This window comes from Lutjanus erythropterus, chromosome 5, assembly GCF_056507025.1.
Source record: "Lutjanus erythropterus isolate fLutEry1 chromosome 5, fLutEry1.hap2, whole genome shotgun sequence".
Classification (NCBI taxonomy): Eukaryota; Metazoa; Chordata; class Actinopteri; order Lutjaniformes; family Lutjanidae; genus Lutjanus; species Lutjanus erythropterus.
In genome coordinates, this window is record NC_139321.1 from 40,141,828 (window position 1) to 40,164,757 (window position 22,930).

Below are 22,930 nucleotides of genomic sequence, written 5' to 3' on the forward strand. Positions count from 1 at the left end.
AAGTGGTCAATGCTTTGATTGTCTATGGGGACCACACTACCTAAAATCAGGATGTCTTTATAAATCTGTAAGTTTTGGACAAAACAGCTGTGATTTATTATTGAAACGTAAACACAAAGCAGGTATAATGGGTCTTATTCAACATGATCTCATGGGATGGTGTATAAATAGCACACTGCTTTTTTAATGTATCATGTCTATGCATCCTTAACAGGGCTCAACAATAATGATTGTTCATTTTCCCAGGGCAAGTAAAATGCCATGTTGGGCTAGTATATCTGGCAACTCACTTGTCCAAGAGCAAGCAGTGAAAAGGAGTTAAACTATGAATAAATTTCATGCAAAATGACTGTTTTCAGACTCTCAAATATAAAGATTTCCTGCTTGTCTCCATTTAATATCAGTTTATACTGAATATCTTTTGTCTTCTCAAGATATTGTAAGACATCACTTTGGATTTTAACAAACTGGGATGGACATTTTTCACAATTTTCTGTTATTTTACAGACGCTACAGAGGCAAGTAAAAATTGACTTTGGGCAAGTAGATTTCTGACCATGAAAAAAACCATTGACGTTGAACCCTGCCAAGGCTTTTCACAACTCATTTAATGCCATTTAGTCTGGTGCATTTTATGAGTTTTGGATATGGTAACAACAGTCAGGTGACCTTCATCATCATGGAGACCTTTGTCGTAGTTGACGTTGTGAAACAGTTGCAGTTTGGTTAAGTTGAGACACCAAAACTAACTGGTTAGGGTTAGGAAGAGATAATGTTTTGGATTAGAGATGTTAAGTTAAGTTAAATAGGTGACATAAGTATGTTACGTAAGTTACTTGCATTCAAAAGTTAAAATACATCAGTGCTGACGGTTGATTTCACACAGGACCCTCCTGGATGAAAGTCCTGTGTTTGACCAACACATCCACCCAAAGCCTCTCCATGTGCACACTTTATCATTTATACTCCGTCACCTAACATTTTTTTCTCTAAAAACAAAAAAGCTCAGTTCCGACTAAATGGCGAGAAATGATACGAAAAGCAAAAAAGACGTTGTGATAACACATAAAATGACACTGGTGTTATTCATACACCTTTTAGTGAGATCAGGCTGTCTTGTATGCTTGCATGAATGATAACTTGAGCTAAAGAAAATCTATTCCAAACTCCCTATGATTGAAAAGTCACATATTGACATGAATTCTTCACATGTTCAAGATCTTAAATTTCATTTTTTTTAAGATAACGGCCATCTAACTAGCTGAGAGGCTTAGAATATTTTATAAAGGTGACACCAGATTATGTTCTTTAATAGTTGTGTGGACAGAAGTACTCAGTTTGAACAACTGCTTCTGGAAACCCCAAAAAATGCCAACAAGCCTACTTTGTATCAAATACATTATTCCAAAAGTGTCCAACGTTGTTTCCTTGCCTACATGCTACCAACAACCTGTTTGACTGAAAATGAAACCCTCATTTACAATTCCTCTGCTGGAGGAGATGATATGAAGGCACATGTCCCTAAAAACTCAAATGCTGATCTTTTTTTTTTTCTCAATATAAAGACCTACACCAGGTTCATAAAAGTAGAAAACACCCATTAAAATAAACACAACATGCTTCATCTACTGGAAAATATGGTGGCAGTGCCATTTGAGAAACCACAGAAGCAAGAGGACAGAAGTGTCCACTGCCCTTCTTTAAGGGAATACTGTTCTCCATTGGTCACCATCGCCTGTCTACAGATAATAGTCAACCAATCAAAATGTCTGACCATAATCTGTGTAAAAATAACAACAGGAAAAGGACAAAAAACATACGAATTGTAAGAAATGTGCTAAGTGGCAGTTGAAAGGTTGTACAGCAATCTTGGCAAATAAAAAGGGGAAGAATGACGCAATCGTCGAGGAGTAGAAAAGAACAAAGTAAAAGATTTCTAGAAAGGCAGTGTGTAGCCTCTAACAGTTTGGCAAGAACCCCACTCCCGAATCCATTTTGCTCCCAGGAACTTCTACATGCCCCGAATCTACTCTCAAACCCTGCCTGCGTGAAAAATACCCACACCAGTATCCCCCCCGGTATCTCTTTCCCCCAAAGCTGCAACACTCAAAGTTCACTCAACCCTTTCCACCCAAACTCCCAGATGCAAGCATCCCCGCCTCCCTTTGCCCCGCAGCCTAGCCCAGGCCAGACTGGACCCTGAATTTAGGGTTCGTTTGATTTATTTTGCTTTTTTTTTTACTTCTTGAACATGTCCTGTAGAGGTCCAGGCAGAAACTTGAGGACGGTGTCGAGGATGCTCTCCTCGTCCTCTTCATCGTCATCTCCGCAGCCCCGTGGGATCGCCTTCTTCGGGCGTGTCAGTGATCCCTCACAGGCCTGCTCCATGGCCGCTTTCTCCTCCGCCTCTTTCTCCTCCTTCTTCTTCAGCCCATACTGAAAAGATGGTGGAGAGATGTTTGGGAGAGAAAATAAGGGTGAATAAGAAGGTTGAAGAAAACCAGTAAGGGATAGTTTTTTGCTGTTAAAACTTTGCAGGTCTATTGAAATTTTTGCAATGAATAGATGTACCTTATTTAAGAAAAGGGAATAAATTCAGTAGAGTTGTAGTGTCACATAATAATCTGAATGTGAAAAGAATAAACTTCTTCCTGTAAGATTTTGTCAAGATATGCAAAACTTTATGTATCAGCATTCATGAGACAGTTGAAATCTTTACAATTCAGTTGTTATTTTGGTGGTAGTTGTAATCAGACAGCTTAACAAGTCAACCATGACATAAAGTTTGTGTAAAATATAGTCTAAACTTGTATTTATATCAATAGCGTAGCCATGGGTGTGCCAGGGTGCTCCTGAGCCACCCAAAGGGGCAGCTGGCACACCCAAAAATCAGATGCAGAATGAATTTTTAGTTACAGCTTTACTGATACATTTTGTTTGAATTGTCAGTGTTTTCCATACATTAATTTTTTGTGGCGGCCCATCACAATATCAACATTGGCCACCACATTGATTTTTTATTTTTGGAGCTACGCACACCTTCCTTTCTGTTGTGTCTAGAAGGGAGCCCTTGATCTGCAAAACTCCAGAAGATTTGTACTCAGTGTTTCGGATGAAATTATCACCCTTTGCGCGATCTGTCATGGAGTCCCTTCTAGACACGACCGTCCCTGACGGATCAGAATAAACAACTGACAGCAGCACCTGCAGCTCACACAGTGCGGTACCTCTGCAAACTCTTTGCCAGTGGAGCAGCAAGCTAATATTTGTCGTTCTTGCAGAGGGAGATACAGGACATGATTAGTGTAAATCCAGAACACTTTGGGAGCATCAGAATGACGTAAGACAACTTTTTCATGCACTGCTGCTGCTGTACAGTAATAATAATAATAGTAGTAATATTAGCCTTATCAGTAGTGTTAGAGCTGGGACTTTAGTTCAGCCAAAATCTAGCCAGACACACCAAGAAATGCAGCACAATGGAAAAAGATTTTGCTGGAATAAGCGGCAGGCAGCAGGTAGCTTGTGACATGTTTGTAATGTGTAGTTGCCACATAGTTTTCTGTACTTAAACTTGTATTAAACAGTAGATAACTGTCATTTACTCTGTTACTATTGTTTGGATCAGTTATAATTCAGTTTGTGTTTGATATTAAGAGCTGTAATAATCTATATGAATCATTCTGAGTTTCTTATTTCTCTGTTTCAGTAACACACACAGTTACATGTTGCATAGATCTCCAGTTCTATTATTTCTGTCTACCAACACAGCTCTGTCTGCTGTGCTGCACTGATGGAAGTAACTTTAAAAAAGAAGATTCAAGTGTCTGAAAATTGTTTTCTAACATTTTTTTTTCTCTGGGACGAACGAAATCTCAGTCTCCTAAATAACACAGTCCTTTGCAGATCTTCCATTAGACTGTGAAAGTCAGACTTGAAAAAGGCAGCACTATCAAGTTAGCAACCTAGCATCAGTCTCCACTGTTTTATCGCAAGCAAGATATCGCTGGTCTTCTAGAAGGCCTATGAGGATGATTTTTGGTCCCACCCACTGTAAATTAAAATGTGATTGGTTAATTCACCTGCCACTTAATAAATGAACAGAGGCTGTTGACCTTGTGTCCCAGTGATGAAGTCCTAACCAATGAGTGAGCCAGATCTAACCTTTCTCTGTTTAGATACAACAAGGAAAAAATCTGATTGGATAACTCTACTTTGCAGTTTTCAGGACAGTAACCCTTTCTTTTCTGAAGCAAAGTTGATAGATACATACATAAATGTAATATGACATAAATATAATATATTTAAATATAATATTCAAAATAGTGATATGTTAGGCGCTCTCTGAAGGCCTACATGGCCCTCAGGGTTCCCCTCTGAGTCTAATATGAACTATTAGTGTGATGATTCAGTGCTTTGCTGTAATCCTAAATATGTGACTGGCCGCTGTTTTATCATCATCATTTATTGCATAAATCTGGCTCTCCTATATTAGTCAGTGCCCAGGCGCTGTTGTGTCATGTTAGTGTGTACTTTGTGTACTATTGCTATCAGACCATCGACTACTTTGTGATTAAATAATGGTTTCAGTGGTTGCTGTTTTATCATCATGATCATTATTTATTGTGTAAATCTGCCCTAATAATATGAGTCAGTGCCCAGCTGCTGTTGTATGATATTTGTGTATACTGTATGCTTACTATCAGATCATCGCCTGCTTTGTGAGTAAATATCAGTGTCAGTGGTTGTTGGTTTATCATCATTTATTGTGTAAATCTGAATCTCCTATATGAGTCAGTGCCCAGCAGCTGTTGTGTGATGTTTGTGTATACTTGTTATAATGATGTACTGCTGACGCTGTTAAAATGACAGATTTTCCATTATGGATCTCTGAAGCAGAACGTCACTCTCCAAAGTTCTTTTTACTCTTTGATGCCATTTTCATGAATGAACACTTCCTGACATATTGACATCCATTGATGTACAAAGTACTCAACCTCAGTACAGTCAAAGTATAGATACTCCTGGTCAAATATTATTCAACTACAAATGAAAGTTGATCAGTCAATATTTTACTCAAGTTAAGTACTAGAGTACTTGCTTTTAAAAATACTTAAATAGTCCAAAGTGCAAATTACAAAGTCCATTTTCTAATATCAATACATGCTGTATTGTTTTCATGATGCATTTACAGAAGCTTGTAACTCTCTGAAACCACCTGATGATGCACTGACCTGCATGTAGAACCACTCTGCTACACAAAGCCTATAGAAACACCTATAAAAACTTCAACATAGAAATACAATCCAAAACAAAAAGGACAGTCATTTTCTGATGTAATTGTATTAAAATCACAACTTGAAATTAGATTGAAGCTGACTGTACGAAGTTCTCCAAGTCTGTTAAATAACTGAGATTTCTTTCTGTCTTCAGGGGCAGTATATACATGAATTATGTGGTATTTTTCACCCCAGTAAAAACAATCCAACATTAAAAGCCAGCCACTCCCAGTTAAGAGCCGGTGCTGTGATTGGTTTCCTTCTGTGAGGAACACAGCATGTTAGAAGTCTGTGTGAACATCACAGGCGTGCAAGGCACAGCAGTTCAGTGACGTAGCCGTCACACACAGGTACATGGAGCCGAGGTAGTATAGCTTACAAGTGTCTCAATAATGGAAAAGCTAAGATAAAATAAAATGAACCATTTTATGATACTGTTTTATGATAATCCTTATGAAGGCCACAAGATAGAATGTGTCTGACAACAGAGTTGTTCTGGAGTTTTGACCTCCTTAAGTATAAAAGGTTGTTAAGTTTCTAAAGTGGAAAAGGACATGAGTCAGAAGGTTACAGCCTTAGTCACACCAGAGGAGGGTTTCCTACCTTGTCCCTGATGGTCTGTCGTACTTTTTCCCTCTCTGCCTCCATGCGGGCATGTTTGGCCTTCCTCTCCTCCTCTTGCTGCCTAAGTGCCTCCTGCCGCTCTTCCTCCTTCTTGGCTGCATCCGGGTCCTTCTCCTCCTCCCCACCCAGCATCTTACCCATGTCTTTGGTGGCCCCTGGATGGAAAAGACATGCAGATATTAGAGGTAAACATGGACTGACTGTGTCATTTAAAGATGCTAAATATCTGCGCATTTGTCATAAAAAAAGTGACAGACGTTTGTTGCTGCTTGAGGATAAGGAACATCTGCCTGATTTTTTCCAGCCAGATTTGGGTACCTGAATGTAATCATCAACCGCAAGATTTAGGTAAAAGCGTAGAGAGAAGTACACTGATTCCTCCCATCCAGACTTTGTTACTGCTTTTTAAAACTAAACTCATATGAACTACTGTATATGAATAGAAACACATGACAATATACCACGTGTGTACTGACACCCACGTCCGTCTGTCATACACAACTTTGAAAACACTGCGTTGGCAGTTCTGAGGATTATGTGGCGACGGGGTTCCCTGAAGATCCTTGAGGCATCTTAGAAAACAAGACGGAAGATGAACAGCCAGCTGGAAATACTTCAAAGTACTGCTGAGACAGAGGAAGTCGCGCTCTTCCATCTGGTGTCAGCCATCTGTCACTACCTGTGCCTCCTCATCCAGGTAGGCCGTTTACCTTCACTTTGAAATAGACCTGACTAATGTATGAGGTACAAGTTGTATTTCTGTTTAGCAGGTCCACATCTGAATTTTATTCAAGGCCAGAGGTCTTGAAGAATGACTGGCAATAACAAATTAACATTAAATCACTTCGCTTAAAACTTTTAAGCAACATACATTTAATTAAGCAATTAATCAGCGTCACATAGAGACAGAATGCAATGCATCAAACTCTGAGGGGAAAACAATCAGCACCACAATATGCATTGAAAGGCTTAAAAGCTAACAAAGTGACTAGCTAATTAAAAACATTAGATTTCAGCATGTTGAAGGATTATTTTAGGACCCTATTGGGGTTTTTCCACTGCTGCTTTTGGGCATGCCGAGTCAAAGCATGCTGTGCTGATTTGCATTTCCATTAGCACTTTTATTGCACCGAGCCACACCTGACATGGACCTACCTGGAGTGGGGCCAAAGCCAGGCCAACCTGCCTCCAAGCAAGCTGCGATGACGTTTCACCAGTCACAGCCAACCCGTGATAACCCTCCTTTTCTCCCCCTTGAACAAGCGAGTGTTGTGATACTCAGCTCGTGTGTGCAGGAGAGCAGAGAGAAAGACGTTTCTTAAAGTCTCTTTATGTTCATCTCTCAGTACTTCTGTAGCTTCTAACTGAATCTTTGTGCTTTGAAAAGTAGTTTCTCTTCTGCCGCTGTTTGTACTTTCAGGTATCTGCATTATTTTACCATTTCATATTGGCTTTAAGCTGTGTTGGGGTCTTATTAAGTTACTGCTGAACCCAAAATGAAAAGATTTCCTGTTTGTGCTGCTTCACAATAAAAGCATTCAAATAATGAAACAATGGGGGACTTTTATTATGAAGAAATTAAGCAGTGTGTTTATCCCAGAGACATATATGACCGGTTTATCCACTGCTATACAGCTGCTCGACTTGAGCCTCCTCAAGCTCATCTTTACTTAAAAGACACACATTCAAGACGGTATCCCTGTTGTAATGGGAATGTAAACCCCCATGTGCTGGGCTGATGAGTCGAGTCAAACCAAGTCAAGCCAGGCCAGCTCTGTGTATGGGAAAGGGCCTAATGTCTAACACAGAGGAAAAGGCATACTGACAAACTCAATATTGCCTGTAAATCTCAGCGTCCTTTCTCCTTACATTGATTTTCTTGGAGAAATGATCCCACTGAATGTCCAGAAGTGAAATAATTTCATATTTACATCTGTTTGATTGAATTGAACATGCAAGATTATCATTTATCATAATAAAACTGAACACTTTGTCTGGACAAATTAGCAACTTAGGAAAAAGAATATTTAGGCATGACATTACTGACTGTCAGGATCCCATTCATCCTGCTGATGCCTTATGTCTGTATCCACTTTTGTCTTCTATTTTAATTAAAAAAAATAAATAAATAAATAAATGAATTTAAAAACATATGTTACAATACAAATATTACAATATTACTAATCAAAATACATAAAATACCAGATCATATAAATGTTTCAATATCAGCCCACTATGTAGTCACCATCATGCATGTAGTGTGCACATGTGTCATCCATCCACTAATTACAAGCAAAACTGTGATGGGAATATAGTAAGCGGAGATGAAATTATGAGAATGCAAATGATTGCTGTAATCATGCCTCCAAATGGGAGCTATTACAAAGAGAAGTGCAGCTCAGGAGGAGAACATTTCTGTTGAAAATGAAGTGGACGACAGTGAAGAGAACACAGGTGAAAGTGGCTACTTAAAAAGCACCAGTGAAGTGTTGGTTTAACCTGCTAGCACCAAACACTGCAAAACAGTAGGATGGTAAGTGTTTTCTGAGAAGGCACACGATATAAAAAGTTTGAGAAACAATGCAATAACACACGACAATCTGTCCAGCATTAAACACTGCCATGCCAATATTTTAAACAACAGGGAAATACAGCTGGCCAAATTAAAACCACTTTCATCTGGGGACAGGATAACTGAGAATGATCTCATACTGCTGTATCCTAGGATTGGAATTTTTCTGCATTTTCCTTAACCAGAAATGAACACATTAATAATCAAATGATTAATAATCATTAATAATTTATAAGATACAAAAAGAATGGCTTTTTCTCAGTTTAAGTTTTATTTAAACAATTTAGTGACACAAATAATGTAAACTAACAGAATAATATAATGATAAGGCTCTTGCTTAAACGGCTGCTCTTCTCTGCCTGTTCTTATTCAATAAATGGCTGAAAATAATGTCCTATGGGTTGCAATTATTGACATTTCTAGATTTTGCAGAACTGTGAGAAAACCTGTGGAGACCTTTTCTGGAGAAGTGTCCCACAAAACATACACTATGAGTTAATACATCAATAAACAGTGTATTTCAAAATAGAAAAGTTACACTGCATGATGTATTGCAGTGTTTCCCTGACTTTTTTTTTTTTTTTTTTTTTTTTTTTTTTTTTTTTTTTTTTTGTGGGGACCCAGAAAAAACATTTAAAAAATATAAAAATGACAAACCATCACAACCTGGTTCACAACAGGCCTTACTGATAAATCTTGGGAGAACTAATTTGTGCTTTAATGAACATTCATGACCATTGTTACTGCCATTTCCTCTTCACCATATATCATCTTGATGAATGCATGGACACATTAAATATTTCTATAACTACAACTACAAAAAATAAATGGTTTTAGGCTGAGTTAACAGGCCATCTCAATCTCTATATTTCCTCACATCAAGAAAACAAACCTAAATGTCAAAGCAAATAGCTTCAGTAAATTGAAATACAATTTTGGGGGATTTCTAAGACTCAAAGATTCAATTTTATCTACAGAAGAGAAGCAGATTCTCACATCCCGACATGCTGTTTGCACACCGTCACACCACACACACAGTTCAGACAGTGTGCATGTGCACATAAACATCCCTCCAAACTAAGGATCTACAGTGAAGATTCAGGATAAAAACATGGCGTAAATAATTTTTTTTAGTCAATCTGGCATGTTGGGGCTTTAGGTGACTTGGATTACAGCAGATGAGCAGTATGGAGGCATTTCATGTTTTTATTCTGTTGTTTGAAAACTGGTCACCATTCATTTCCATAGTTTGGGAGATTCTGCGACACTGTTGTCTTGTGAAACTCCAACAGTGTTTTGTGGACTAAAAAACTAAACCTGACCTTCAATCTGCATTAAAGTGAGTAGATAATGACTGAATTTTCACTTTTGGGTGAACTATCCCTTTAAATGCCTTGCACACAGGTGCCTCTAGTTCCCTCAGCTCCATTCTCAGGCATTTTCTCTGCCTCTGCTCCTAAAATGGGCTCACGTCTTTATCTGTGACAGGAGCTGCTCTCTAGACGTGAAAGCGACTCCCTCCGGCCTATCGATGTTGCTGCTGTTACCTCCGTCTGATCGATAGTAAATACAGGACCACCTTAGCGTGTATGAATTATGGATTCTCCAGCAGAGAGAAAACTTCATCTGGGTATTGATCTGCCTCTGAGGCGCTGGTGAGAGGAAAGCATGGCTGGCGGCCTGGTTTGCCATCTAGCACCTTTCTTTAGCCAGAATAAGAGCTAAATACATATGTCTCTCCACCGAGGAGATTATTTGTGGACATGCATGGGTATAAAAGCTGCATAACTATCCCCAAATAAATAAATAAATCTTGTAAAACAGAATTATGTTGTTGGTGTGAAGCTTCTTGACAGCATTTAGATTCAAGGTCATTAGTCCTTCAGAGGGTCACTGAATGTGATTGACTCCAAACCAGCTTGAATCTATTGACTACTGGGTAGAATACTAAAGACGGACTTATCAAAGTAAATTACACTGATTGTTTTATCTTCTTTAGTCAAGCCACACAGACGGTATAGAGGGCAACGACTTTCTGGTGTGACCTAACTTCGGAAAAAATATGAACGTTAGTCAATGACAAATCGTTTTTTTGTTCCCGTTTGAACTCTATATTACATGTATTATGTTTTTCCAATTTAAAAAAATAGTTTTACATGACACAGAAGTTGCAGTTTGTGGTAACATCATCAGCACAAAGATTGCTGTCCCTTGTAACATTATCTTATTGCCCCTAAAATTATGTCTTAAACTGACAAACATCATGGATGTAATTCATGACACAGTTCAAACCAGAAAATGATTCGTGTCTTGATGTTCATATTAATTCCAAAGTGGGGTCCACCAAAAGGGGAGGGACTTCCCCTCTCTTTTGCCCCATTGTTCCTTCTCTATTAATGACTTTTTAGTGCCAGTAGAGATTTTATTCAAATTTCATAATTCATTCAATCATTCATTTCATTATTGTAATTGTATTCATCTGCCTCTGTAGCTAGAGACTTGAGAAACCCAATTAACAAATGAAAGAAGGATCTTGAGGCAAGGGACAAGCTTCTTTTATTGAAAGTGTTCTGGTTTCTGTTTGTAGTCCAAACAGTATTAACCGATCACAAATGAGTGGGCTTTGGTTGTATGCAGGTTTGAGTGTGTAAGCTATAAGCCTGCCATTGGTTGCCTGTTTCAGGCAGTGAGACAGCATCTGCTGTCTGTGTCTCCTCTTGCCACGGGAAATAAAAATGATAAATAAAATTTAACCTACAGGCTTAAAATGGCAAGTTGGCAAGTGCTTGGTCGCTATTTGTATGAACGTTAGCAATTTATAAAGATCACAATTCTATTTTGCAGGGGCACTATTGCTGTATCTTCCATTTCGCGCTGCTCAAGACGACTGTATATGGTTCACAGAAATACAAACAAGCCAGAGTATTTTTTTTCCCCTATGGCAGAATGATTAATGTGTTCTCTTCCTAACTCTTCATATACCACCACAGCATCTCATAGTGAGGCAGAAGGTACCTTTAGTAGTATTTGTTAGATTTAGACACAAAAACTACATGCTTGGGTTCATGATAACATGATGTTTGGGGTTACCATGACTAGGAAAGTCACATGACATACATAAATCATCTGTCACTGAAGCAATTCACAAAACTAAAGTGAAATGACTTTGCCTCATGAAGCATGTACTGTCATTTGTTTTATAACTTTTAATGATGTTTTGATTACACATGGGACACAAACCCCAGTCTCCCAGGTGTCCCTCCCTGGTCCTGTCTGACTCCCAGAGAGACGGGGGACATTTCGTCAGTATCTGACAAGCTGGGAGTGAGACTGGCCTGGAACTGTCTTTGTGAGAAAATATGCAGATAAACAATCTGTGGGGAGAGCAAAAGAGGCGGGACGCATTGGCTGCAGTTAAATCTCTGACACCATCGCAATTTTCTGACAATTTAGTTTGTGATTAGCTTTTTTAAAATGTATCTGTATTTATATGCAGAAGAAAACAAAAAAGGGCTGTAGAAAGAAGGAAAGAAAGTATAATACGGCGTATAGGTGTCCGCGGTATCCATGCTGTCTATGTGTACGTTTAGGAGTAGAATGGAGTTCTTAGATTTCTCTACTGACTTCAGTGTGGTGTTTTTGGTTTGAGGACATTACAAGACTGAAAGTTACTTTTGAAAGCCAGGAAGGTCATTAAACATTTATGGTTCAATCATCACTACTGATTACCAGCCCCATCAACCCTCACAGATATATTGTGGTCATTTAGTGTTCTGTGGTAATAAAAACCTGAATTACTGCCTCTTTAAGGAGCCAAAGGAGAACATTTCTGAGGGACCAGAGCAAATTACTCAGAAGAAATGTGGCTTTACAGACTGTGTGGTTCCCTCTCGTGTTTGTGAACCCAGGGGTGGGGGGTCCTGCCGTTCTGCAGCAGACTCATACAGTGGTCTTAATTGCCCTGCAGCGCTGTGTGGTGGCAGCAAACCTGAGGATGACAAATTAGCACTCAGCTGGTGGGAGGGAGTTAGGCCGTGAAACATTCCCCAGGACTCTCTGGGGAGTCGGGTTAAGGTCAGACTGTCCGCTGTGTGTGCTTCATTGTGTTAAAACACTCAAACATACACCATATGTATTAGAGCTGCAGTGTGTGTTCAAGTGCAAGAAAGAGCATGCACACATATATTTTGTTATAATCAATAATGATAATCCATCATTGGGTTGTTTGTCAGAAGTCCATGAACCGTAGATCTATTCAAAGTCTTTGGGTTTTTGCGTAAAATTTTAAAATTTTACATAGGATAATATTTTTGTTAGTTAAATACAGCAGCCTCATTCATTTGAAGGAGGCAAGTGTGTCAACAAAGTATCAAAGAAGAAGAGCAGTTTGGCAGAAAAATACGACCTAGGAACTGTATCCAGATATGAGTTCAACTTAAGCAACCACTGCATGGTATGGCTTGGCTCTACACACCTCACTTTTGGCACCAGGTACTTTTCTTGATTTGGTTTTCCAAATCATCCCCTCATAGTCAAGATTCTTAGCTGATTGTCACAGTGATGCTGTGTGAAACTGCTGTGACAACATCTTCAGTGTGACACACAAAAAAAAAAAAAAACGGAACAATGGAGGATATTTAAGGGACGGCTGCTTGTCAATAACCTGAGATACCAGATGGTTTGTTACTCAGAACCATCTGGGAAGCCGTCCATAGAAAGTGTTTGGAAAAGAGTAGGCACTTTCAAGAAAATCCTTGGCAGGTCATGCCTTATACGAGCTAACTTCAACCAATCAGATCAACTCATCCAAGTGAAGCTGAAGCTGGCCGGAAGAAAAGTGAAGACATCTTTCCCATCGATAAAAGCCTTCAGTGTAATTCTTTGCTTTTCTTTCAATGAAGAAATACTCTCCAGTTCTGATATAACTGATGCTATCACAGTATCTACACTAACCTCCTCAGGAGCCGCCATTGTTTGTTCGAGACGAGTTGTTTCCATGGATGTTTCTCACTATTGTCACACCTAAAACCAGCTGCCTTCTGAGGATGCTGATTGGCTAGTACCACCTCTTGCAAATCCAGCTGCCTCACAAGTTAAGTTTGTCACAGCATGGAGGCAAACTTTGTGTTAGAGCAGACTGAGCAAGATTGCTAAAAAACAAAAACTGGAGAATATGGAAAATGCTACATCAGTGTGCAGACGATTCTGGTCCCATAAGTGACAATTCTCTGACCAGTAAGAGCTCTGCAGTGTTTTAACTCCACCTTTTAGTATCAGCTTAGCTCGGACAGAGCTTGAAATGAGTTTAATAGTAATACCTGCAGGGAAATTTGACTATAGGAACACCAAACCTGATATCCAACCAGGCTCCCCTTTAAGAGCCAAAAACGTTAGCTTTCCCCAATAATTCTTATCAATCATGAACAATAATTGAGGAAGCAAATGAAGTTGAATTTAAGTTAAATAAATGTTAGCATAATGGTATCAGTAAACTGTTATTTATTACCCCAACATAAATCATATTAATTTATTTCACTACATATTGGTTATCCATGTGATATTTGTTGAGATATTATTAGTGGTCGTCTGATCAAGCACTCCCAGAGCTGTGCCACTCGCAAAATCTGAACTCTGTCAGCAGAGAGTTAGCATTTGCAATCCTCTGTATGAACAAATCTCCAGGGCCATAAAGTGATCCTGGTAAACCAGGGGACAAGCTGCAGATAGTAAATGTAAAGGGGAAGTCATTATTGCTTCACTCTCCAGGGAGACAGGGCATTTTCTCTTTGACCAATCAGTGTTCTTACCCTTCACATATTTCCTCCATCCATTCATCCATCCCCCTCCACTGTCCTTCTCCCATGTCCTCTACTGTCCCTCTTCCCTCCCCTCTAGTTTTCTTTCCCTTTTCCTCTATTAAAGTGACATTTCAAGACCAAATTTGATAAGGTGGTCTTCCTCTTCTTATATCCACTTCCCCTACATTCCTTTATTCTCTTTACCATTTCATCTCTTCTCCTCTTTTCTCCTTTTCAAACAGACTTTCTTTCCAGCATTGATCCTGTCACCACATGACCATCACTTTACTGACATCACTGCAGTTCGGACTCATCTGCCCTTCTTCCTTCCTTTCCATTGCTTCCCGTCCATCTCCCACCTCCTCCTCCGTCTCCTCCATCAGTCCATTAGAGGTCACCTCACAGATTTCCACAGCAGAGGAAGACACTCAATTGCTCATTCCTTCACTCAATCCATCGAGCACGTCTTTGGACCACAGGGGCTTGAATGCACAAAATTCTGAATTTAAAGAGTCAGAGATATAGTGCAGCTGTCTGAAGACTTTAACAGTTGGCAGCGGAGAGCCAGTGTGGGTAAGACTTCATTTTGTAGATTAAGTTGAACCTGACAAAGGAATGAGGTGTATAACTAGATAACAGCAGGGAGTGAAACCTAAGATCAGCTTTTAAAAAGACAAACTGTACCTGCTTAGAATGAAAATAACCTCAGAAGAGGGTGAAACTGAAACTACATTTATTTTTAATCATTTAATTCTGTGTTACATTTTCTGCTGTACGTGACCAAAACAAACTATTGGCTGCATATTTTAGTGTTTAAAGCTGTTTATGCATTTATCTGTGTATTAAGGGGTTGGTTTATCCAATATATTTTTCACTTTCTTCTAGTATTATCTATATAACTTGTCATTCCAGAAGCACTGTACCTGTTATATTAAAGCTACTACAAGGACCTTTCATATTTTGTTGATTTTAGAGGCTCCTGTGGTAACATTTCCACTGTAATAACCACAAAATATAACATCACAAGTAAAATGATCTAAATAAAAATATCCCCTGCTTCTTATTAACTGGCTAACATAATACTGGTGAAAATGTAAACACAGGCTTGTTTCATCTGATTTCAAGGAGAATCCAACCTGGTGTCAGGCATTAAGAACAACTATATAGAAGTAGTTGATCTTCTCATGGGTGGTCTTGTTTGCTTATGAAGGAGGTACCAGTAATAAACTGAGACTGTTTCAGAATCAGTTAAAAACTCCTTGTAGTAGCTTTAACATAATGTGAAAACTTTTTCAAAAGTGTCCTGTCTAAATTGTCACATGAAGCCCTCTTACCTGCCCCATGGGCGACGCCATTGAAGAACTGTTGGTTAGATCACTATCATGTAGGAACATCGCTTCCCAAATCTACCATTTAGTATAGGAACAATTACGTGATCCCTTGCTTAAAGTTCAGCCAAAAAATCAAAAATACACATATATGCATAACACACATAATACTGTATGCTAATTATCCATTTAGATTGTTTTGGTCTGAGTTGCTAAGTTTTGAAGATAGAGATGTCTGCCCTCTCTTGAATATAACTAGTCTTGTGGTGCTTAAAAAAAGTCTCTTTCCAGGAATCATGATGAAGCTACTTTCTTTAGTTTCTATGAAACTGCTCACAACAAGGTCTATGGATTATCTTGAGTAACCAAGGCATGATTTCTGAGACATTGCTTTATTATTTTTGCCACTGAGCGTTAACTTTGTGTCCCAGCAACCTCGGGAACTAAATGGTTACATAAACTATCATCTCCAGCCGTGGCCACAGAATGAAGACCAGAGGATGTCGTATAATATCTATCTGAAACAGGTCTTTAACATATCTTAACCACTGTGGCTTCGCATCCTGACCTCCCTGCTGGAAGGTGGATTTCTACTGTCTGCTGAGCCAGGAGTGAAGTGAAGGAGAAAGGCTAAGTAGAAAAATAGGAAGGGAAAAGCTATAGGTTGTCAATTTCGATAAATATTATGATGGATTACAAAAAGTGAACTGAATGGAAATTGCAAATTTGCAACTGTAAAACAATTTTGTTTTCTTAAGGTAAAGGTTTAGAGAGAAAGTGTGACAGAAAATCATTTGTCAGATACATTAAATTCTGCTGTAGTGACACTTGCAGCTTAAGTTGATCTGTTGTCCACAGCCTCCAAGAAATATTTCCATGTTTAAGATGGTGCTAATGTATGCACATTAGCTGAAGTCTCACAAAAATGCTAAGTTCATTATTTTCTTCTCATGAATTATGTCAGAGCTGTTTTGGCCTTTTGGCCATGCTGAAAAGAACTTAAAAAAATACTTTCCATAGTTTGGACAGTTGTGCATGGCTTTCTTTGTTTTGTTTTCATACTGTGGCTTTGGTGATACTATTTTGCGCTTTTCTAAAATGACCTACTTCCTGACAGTAGTTGAGTCAACCAATCAGCTTGCTTTAACTTTGAAGGGTAACTTCAGGGCTTCATCCTGAACACAATTTTCTAACACCTTAGTATCGACAGGAAGTGACTAATGGGAACAAAAAATGGGAGAACAGTGCAGCTAACAGAAGAGAAACTGAGCTGCACCGTTATTCCTCCAGACAACAGCACACGCTCAAAGTGCGTCCACTAAAATGGACTGTTTTTACCACAAACAGGTTCAGACTGTTCTGCATGGAGTTTGTTTTTTTAATTAAAGAGTACAGTAATTTTTTTAAACCAGAAACAGCCGTGATACCATCCTGTTCGAAGCAATCTGACTCCAGTGACAAAAACATTTTACCTCTCTGGCTCTGCCTTGATTGGTTAGTTTATTTGCGTTATTGTGCGACTTTAAGAGTTTTAAAGGATTAAAACTCGATCAAAGCAGTGGTAGATCAGAGGGGATAAAATTACTGCTTTTGTCAATGGAGTCTGGTCGCTTTGAACAGAGCTATGCTTTTTGGAAATGAAAACGATTTTACTCTTAATAAATGTTGCCCGGAGGGATTACGTTGCAGCTCACTGTCTTGTCTGCTGGCTGCAGCACTCTCCCTAAATACTGGATCAGTTGCTCTCCCCATTAGTCGCAAAGGACATTAAGGTCCAGGTTGAAAAAGTTACTCTTCAAGCCCACATGATACGTTGTTGGGATTAGGAGGTGTTTGGTTCCTCTGCAAGACTGCAACCTTGGGTTATCCTATCTCCTTTTATACAGAGGAAGATGCCTAGTGTGCACAGAGGACCAAAACAAAGAGAATACAATTATTTTGTTGTAGATGTACTCTGATGCAAAGATTCTTATTTATTTGTTTAAAATCCAGCTGTTGGGTACAGGGAAACACCTTATACACTTCTACTTTTCTGCAGTGTTTCTTAAAACTTTCTCAAAAACTGCACGGTGGAAAGAAACTGTAAAGAAAAAGTAAAAAGGGAGAGACAGAAAGGAAGAGGCATGAGCTGAAAAATGACAGAGAACACGAGGATGGTTAGGAGGGGAACACAAGACAGAGGAAATCAGAGAGACAAAGCATGGATCATTGACTCCCCCTCCAGCCGGTCAGATGGATGGCAGTGCTGCTGGATAATTTGTTAGGGGTGGAGGAGTTTGAAAAATGGAACTCATTTAAATAATGGATGACCTCCATCGCCAAATTAGGCTCTCATAAGTCACATGAGCGCCCGGACTTGTGGGAAAAACTTCCACATCGATCAGATGTTTGGGAGGCAGGATGAGGCAGATTACATCACCGGATGGTTTGAGCCCAGATCTCAAAGCCACGTCTCCTACTGAAGTGCTCTTGAGCACCTCAACTGTGTGTTTCTGTGCAGAGTTTCTGGTCAACTTATCAACCTGCCTGTGGCTTCCTGTTATTGCACCATCCTCGCCTTCTTGCCATCATCCCGCCTGCACAGGAAATGAAACTGTGATCTCGACCTGTCTGTTCAGGTCCAGTTCACGCTGATCTTTCAGAGATTATCTCGACATTATCTTTAATATGAGCTTCTTTATGAGTAAAGGTTCACGTGTTTGATATCCCGTCGAAGCTAGGAAGTACGTATTGCAAGCAAAACAGATGTTTTGATGATGACTCACTGGTCCCGTATACCTACACACCCAACATCTTTTACCTTATATCTGCTCACTCATGTGCAGCATGGTAGGGTTGCAAAGTACTAAATTAATCGTGTCTGGAACGTCCCTTGACATTTTTGTCAGCTCAAATTAACCTTGATCTTTGCTCATTCAAAATTTAGCTTTGTTTAAGAGTACACGAGAGACAAAAAATAGGCTAATGTGTATTAGTCTCCTCTGCTCATTTGTCTCCTTCACTTTTTGTCTACCTGAACTTCTGTCTTGTTCTTCATGATATTTTTTATCTGAGCAAGAGGTCAGTCAAGGTGAGAACGATGCCATTTAAACTGTGGCACCAGATATAAATACAGAAAAATTGTCCGTCCACAAACAATAGAAGCAAAGTAGAGCAAATAAAGCAAAATTAAGAGTGGGTACATTATCCTCAGAAATAACTAGCAAGCTACCGAGCCAACACATTCTCACTCTCAGTGCTCCGTTCGGTCAGTGGCACTGCGTTGGTGTTGGTTTTGCACATGCAGGCCTCAGCAGCAATAATAACCATGCAGCATCTGAGTGCCCTTCCAAAATAAAGGCAAAAAAGAGCCAGGTAGGTTTAGGAAAAGATCATGGTTTCTGTTAAAATAAGTAAGTTCCTTATGCAGATTCACACACAGAATTTGGGATTGAGATCAGGCTACATTCATGACATATAACATTAGATAATATGGATGCAGCTGTACAGATTATTGTAAGTAAACTTACAGAAATGACAACTCTTAAATCATCATATTTCTTTTTAGAGATGCACGGATTCCAATTTTCTTGGCCGATTCTGATTTCTGATTTTTTAAGGGTCTGACTGCTGATTCCAATTTACAGTCTCTCTAAGAACTATAATTGACTGTCTTCATCCTGTCCTTGGAACCTGTTGCTAACACCGACTGCATCCAAGCATGTGTCTGTGTGTGTGGCTTTGATCAGTGCTGTTGTGGTTGTGACGTTATGGTCAATGTGTCTGCTGCATGCATGATGTGACCATTGTGCAGAGCATGTGTCAAATATGAGCAGCACAGGATGAGATATGTGATACCGACTGGCCGGTCAGGGCCGGTCACACACAAAACCACCCAGTTCCAGTCTCTGGCTGGTTGATCTGTGCATCCCTATTTCTTCATTGTCATTGTAACAAATGTTAATAGTACTTCTGTTGCCACATCTTCTGTGATGCCTAAAACTGACATTGATGGGACAAATTTGTTGGAGCAAAAACAACAATAAAATCCCCACAACCATGACAAGAAATGGAGTAACATGAGCACGCTGAGAGAGCCTAAATTGACACGCTGGATGTGGGAAAACACACCCCTACTCTGCTGTGATTGGCTATGCCCTTCCAGGCTTCTGCTAAAGGCTACAGTTAGCCTAGCTGTGATGCTAATTGGTGCTATGAAGTAGTTATGACTGAGAGGAGAGCGAGACACCCACAGCAACTCACATTTCCGTTCCTTGTATTGTGACAAGTCTGTTTCCCCACCGATATGTGTTTCCTCTCACTTCAACCTCACTCGAACCTCATCTCTTAACCCTACCAAGAGGGTGTTGTTGCACCAGCTGGAAGTAAGTTAATGTGAAATGCGAAAAGTCACATCCCCCACCTACAACACAGCTACCTGTCTTCAGAGCTGGCAACCTTAACCTGCTTGTGAACGGCGTCACCCCCAGCAAAGCGCAATAACCGTCACTCCCCAGAGCCGCCTGCCAGCACTCAGGTCCCCCTTCCAACACCATCCCAAAAGTCTTCATCAGGCACAGGTGCAACCACAGCCAGTCCCTTCCCTGACCACAGTTATTCTGTTACAGTAACTTCAGATCAAGGCAGAGAGCATGAAAGATAACCACGGGTACCCTGTAATTTCGTAATAGACATTTGAGTTGTGATATTTAAACAAACCATACATCAACAGGGAAATAAATGCCTCTTCTACAAGACCATCACTTCTGAGAGCTGGCTAAATAAAAAAGAATGAAAGAGAAACAAAATGCAAATTCATTACGATTATCGGGCTAGGATGCAATGCAGAGCTTAACAAAGTGTAGCTGCACACTAGAAGAAATATAAGACACTAACATTCACAATTAACATTGTTGATCACCATGTTTGCTTGATAAAATTAAATGAATCATCACAGTCCTCCTGTCATGACTTGAAGTGTTGAACAAAAGACTGAATCAACATGAATGCTTGTTCTAAATATCAGTTATTTGAGACCAAAGTGTTGGACTGACAGACAAACAGAGTATCCTAATGTCACTAGCTTAGCGAAAAAGTTTTAAGGTTTGGTTTGGCTGTTTGTGAAAGGACTTGTTGCACTAATATTGGTGTCTACACACTGAGGTCCACAGTCTGGTCCATGGATCCACCTCGCTGTCCTGGACTAATTAATCCAACACAACATGGAAACTCTGATGAATCCAATTTCTAATTAAACAACTGGCAAATACAATCTGTGGCCCGCAGCTGAAATCTATACCTCAGTCTGGACCAATGAAATGTTCAAGAGGTGTCCGACATCTAATGACATTAGCAAGGCCTGGTCTGAGTGTGTGTGTCAGGCTAAATTAGATAAAAGTTTGAGTGCAGCTAAATTGGACTGAGTGGATGGCTTTGTGTGTGTTTGTGTTTAATCTGGTACACCAGTATGTGTTGTGTTCGTGTTTGTGTTTGACTGATTATGGCTAAATGAAATTAGACTGTGTGTCTCCATGCTGATAAAGAACTTTACTTTTTAAATTCACAATAGTCGCTTTCCTTCACAGACAAAATAGATCAATAAATTCCAGAAATGCAAAACTCTCTGGTTCTGGTCTATTTAGTGAATGCGAAACATGCAACAGCTAAACTTAATTGTGTCATTACTGTGGACAAAATTCTTCATAACATTACATTCTACCTGCAGATATCATGTGAGCCCATAGAGGACCTCAGTTTTGATTCTATAAGGGACATATAAGGGATAATTCACCCACAAATGAACATTCAATTATCATCTACTCACCCTCACGCTGATTGAAGGTCAGGTTTATTTTGTAAATCCACAAAACACTGCTGGAGTTTCACAGGAAAACAGTGTTGCAGAATCTCCCAGACAATGGACGTGAATGGTGACCAGTTTTCAAATGTAAAAAACAACTGGAAAAAAACAAGAAAACAAAACCATAAAGTGCCTCCATACTGCTCGTCTGGTGTAATCAAAGTCTCCTAAAGACCCAACATGTCATTTGCACACCACACACACACAGTTCAGACAGTGTGCAAGTGAATGTGAACGTGACTCCAAGCTAAGGATATTTGTTGGGGCTTTAGGAGACTTGGATTACACCAAATAAGTGGCATGGAGACATTTTATGGTTTTATTCTGTTGTGTTTTTTATGTTTGAAAACTGGTCACCATTCACTTCCATTGTTTGGAAGATTCTGCAACGCTGTTTTCCTGTGAAACTCCAGCAGTGTTTTGTGGACTAAATAATTACACTTGACCTTCCATTGGTATGAAGGTGAGTAAATAATGACTGAGTTTTCATTTTTGTAGTAAGTTACTTTACTGATTTTGTGTACTTATTAAGCTGTGCAGTTTACTGTGTACATTATATATTTCAGTATAATAATTATACAACATTATTATGGACTTGCAGAATTAAGTTTACTGTTACAAATGATAATTATGTCATTATCATTTACAGCAGTTTAACTAGTATTTCAATGACACATTTACATGTGTAGTATTTAAGTTTATTCCTCATGTCCTCTTGTCTAAAGATTAAGTAGGTTAAGTACACAAAGAGAAGTTATAGCACCTTATTATGAAGAAAAGAGGGTTACAGATTGATGGTGGCAGTGTTTTTTCTTTGTCTTTGGATTAATTAGTCAAGGCATTCAACTAGTTTACACCCACCGGGACTTATTGGACAGCAGCTGGCTGCGGTCTGCAGGCGCACTCTGTGCGTTTATTTCAGTGTTACATGGACTAACAAGGAAATTAATGGACAGTTTCCAAAGTCACTGCGATCATTAGTGGGTGATGTCGAGGACAGCGAGTCTCTCGCTGGTAATGATGGCGCAACCAAGAAAAGAAGGTAAGCATCAGCAAACTCCTTGAACTCTGCGTCGTGTTGGTTCTTTAGATATTTGCTTGTGTCGAACAGCTACTTTTTGTAACGTGGTATCAGGTGTGGGGTATCGGAGTAGTTTTATGAGTACGAGTATGAGTACGTGAGGACAGAATCGGACGGATACTCAATGCTGGTATTGGTATCAGTGCATCCCTAATGAAAATAGTTCAACTGTTAAACTTCTGCTGAATTTATTCCAATTAATTAGTCCCTCCAAGTTACAATGTTGCAACTGTAACAAAAGCAGACAGCTGCTGTGAAATTAGGCCACAATCCCCAGAAAGCCTGCAAAGTCCTGCAGGAACTGAATAACTGGCATAACAGAGTCTTGGTCAATGTACAGCAGGTCGACTCAACATCTGAAAATGTAATGTTTCTAATAATGAAGAAATAATGATTGGATATATACTTG

The 22,930-nt window shown here is 39.4% G+C and overlaps 1 protein-coding gene across 1 annotated transcript in view; it reads right to left on the reverse strand.

The window, feature by feature from the left end:
* Positions 1-436: 436 nt before the first annotated feature.
* Positions 437-22,930, reverse strand: part of cplx2b (complexin 2b) — a 78,086-nt gene continuing 55,592 nt past the window's right edge. Inside the window, exons 3-4 of the mRNA XM_084719807.1 lie at positions 5,883-6,058; positions 437-2,436 (exon numbers count right to left, since the gene is read on the reverse strand). Of these exons, the coding sequence (XP_084575933.1) occupies positions 2,239-2,436; positions 5,883-6,058 (374 nt within the window). The 3' untranslated portion in view covers positions 437-2,238. The remainder of the gene's footprint in view (positions 2,437-5,882; positions 6,059-22,930) is intronic.